The 266-nt window shown below is 24.1% G+C and overlaps 1 protein-coding gene across 1 annotated transcript in view; it reads left to right on the forward strand.

Annotated features, from left to right (window-relative positions):
• LOC106792600 (proton-coupled amino acid transporter 1-like) overlaps positions 1-266 on the forward strand; it is a 3,286-nt gene extending 3,020 nt beyond the window's left edge. Inside the window, exon 3 of the mRNA XM_014759071.1 lies at positions 175-266. Within this exon, the coding sequence (XP_014614557.1) occupies positions 175-266 (92 nt within the window). The remainder of the gene's footprint in view (positions 1-174) is intronic.

Consider the following 266-nt stretch of genomic DNA (forward strand, 5'->3'; position numbering starts at 1 on the left):
AAGGTTTCATCTTATCTCGAATTAAAAATATTACAAAATACGTACTCTTACATTTATATTAATATAAATAATTTTTTACATACAAGCACGCGTGTTTACAGGTATTAAAAAAAATAAATTATTGATTTGTTAATTGCGTTGGTTGTTAATAAAATATTTTTCATTATTTTACAGGTTATAGAATTTGTTACAAAAATTACATTGGACGTACGAGTCTACGTGATAATATTTTGTCCAATTTATTGTTTGATGATTCTCGTGCCTAA

Source organism: Polistes canadensis, unplaced genomic scaffold (genome assembly GCF_001313835.1).
Source record: "Polistes canadensis isolate GaletaPanama2010 unplaced genomic scaffold, ASM131383v1 scaffold_491, whole genome shotgun sequence".
Lineage (NCBI taxonomy): Eukaryota > Metazoa > Arthropoda > Insecta > Hymenoptera > Vespidae > Polistes > Polistes canadensis.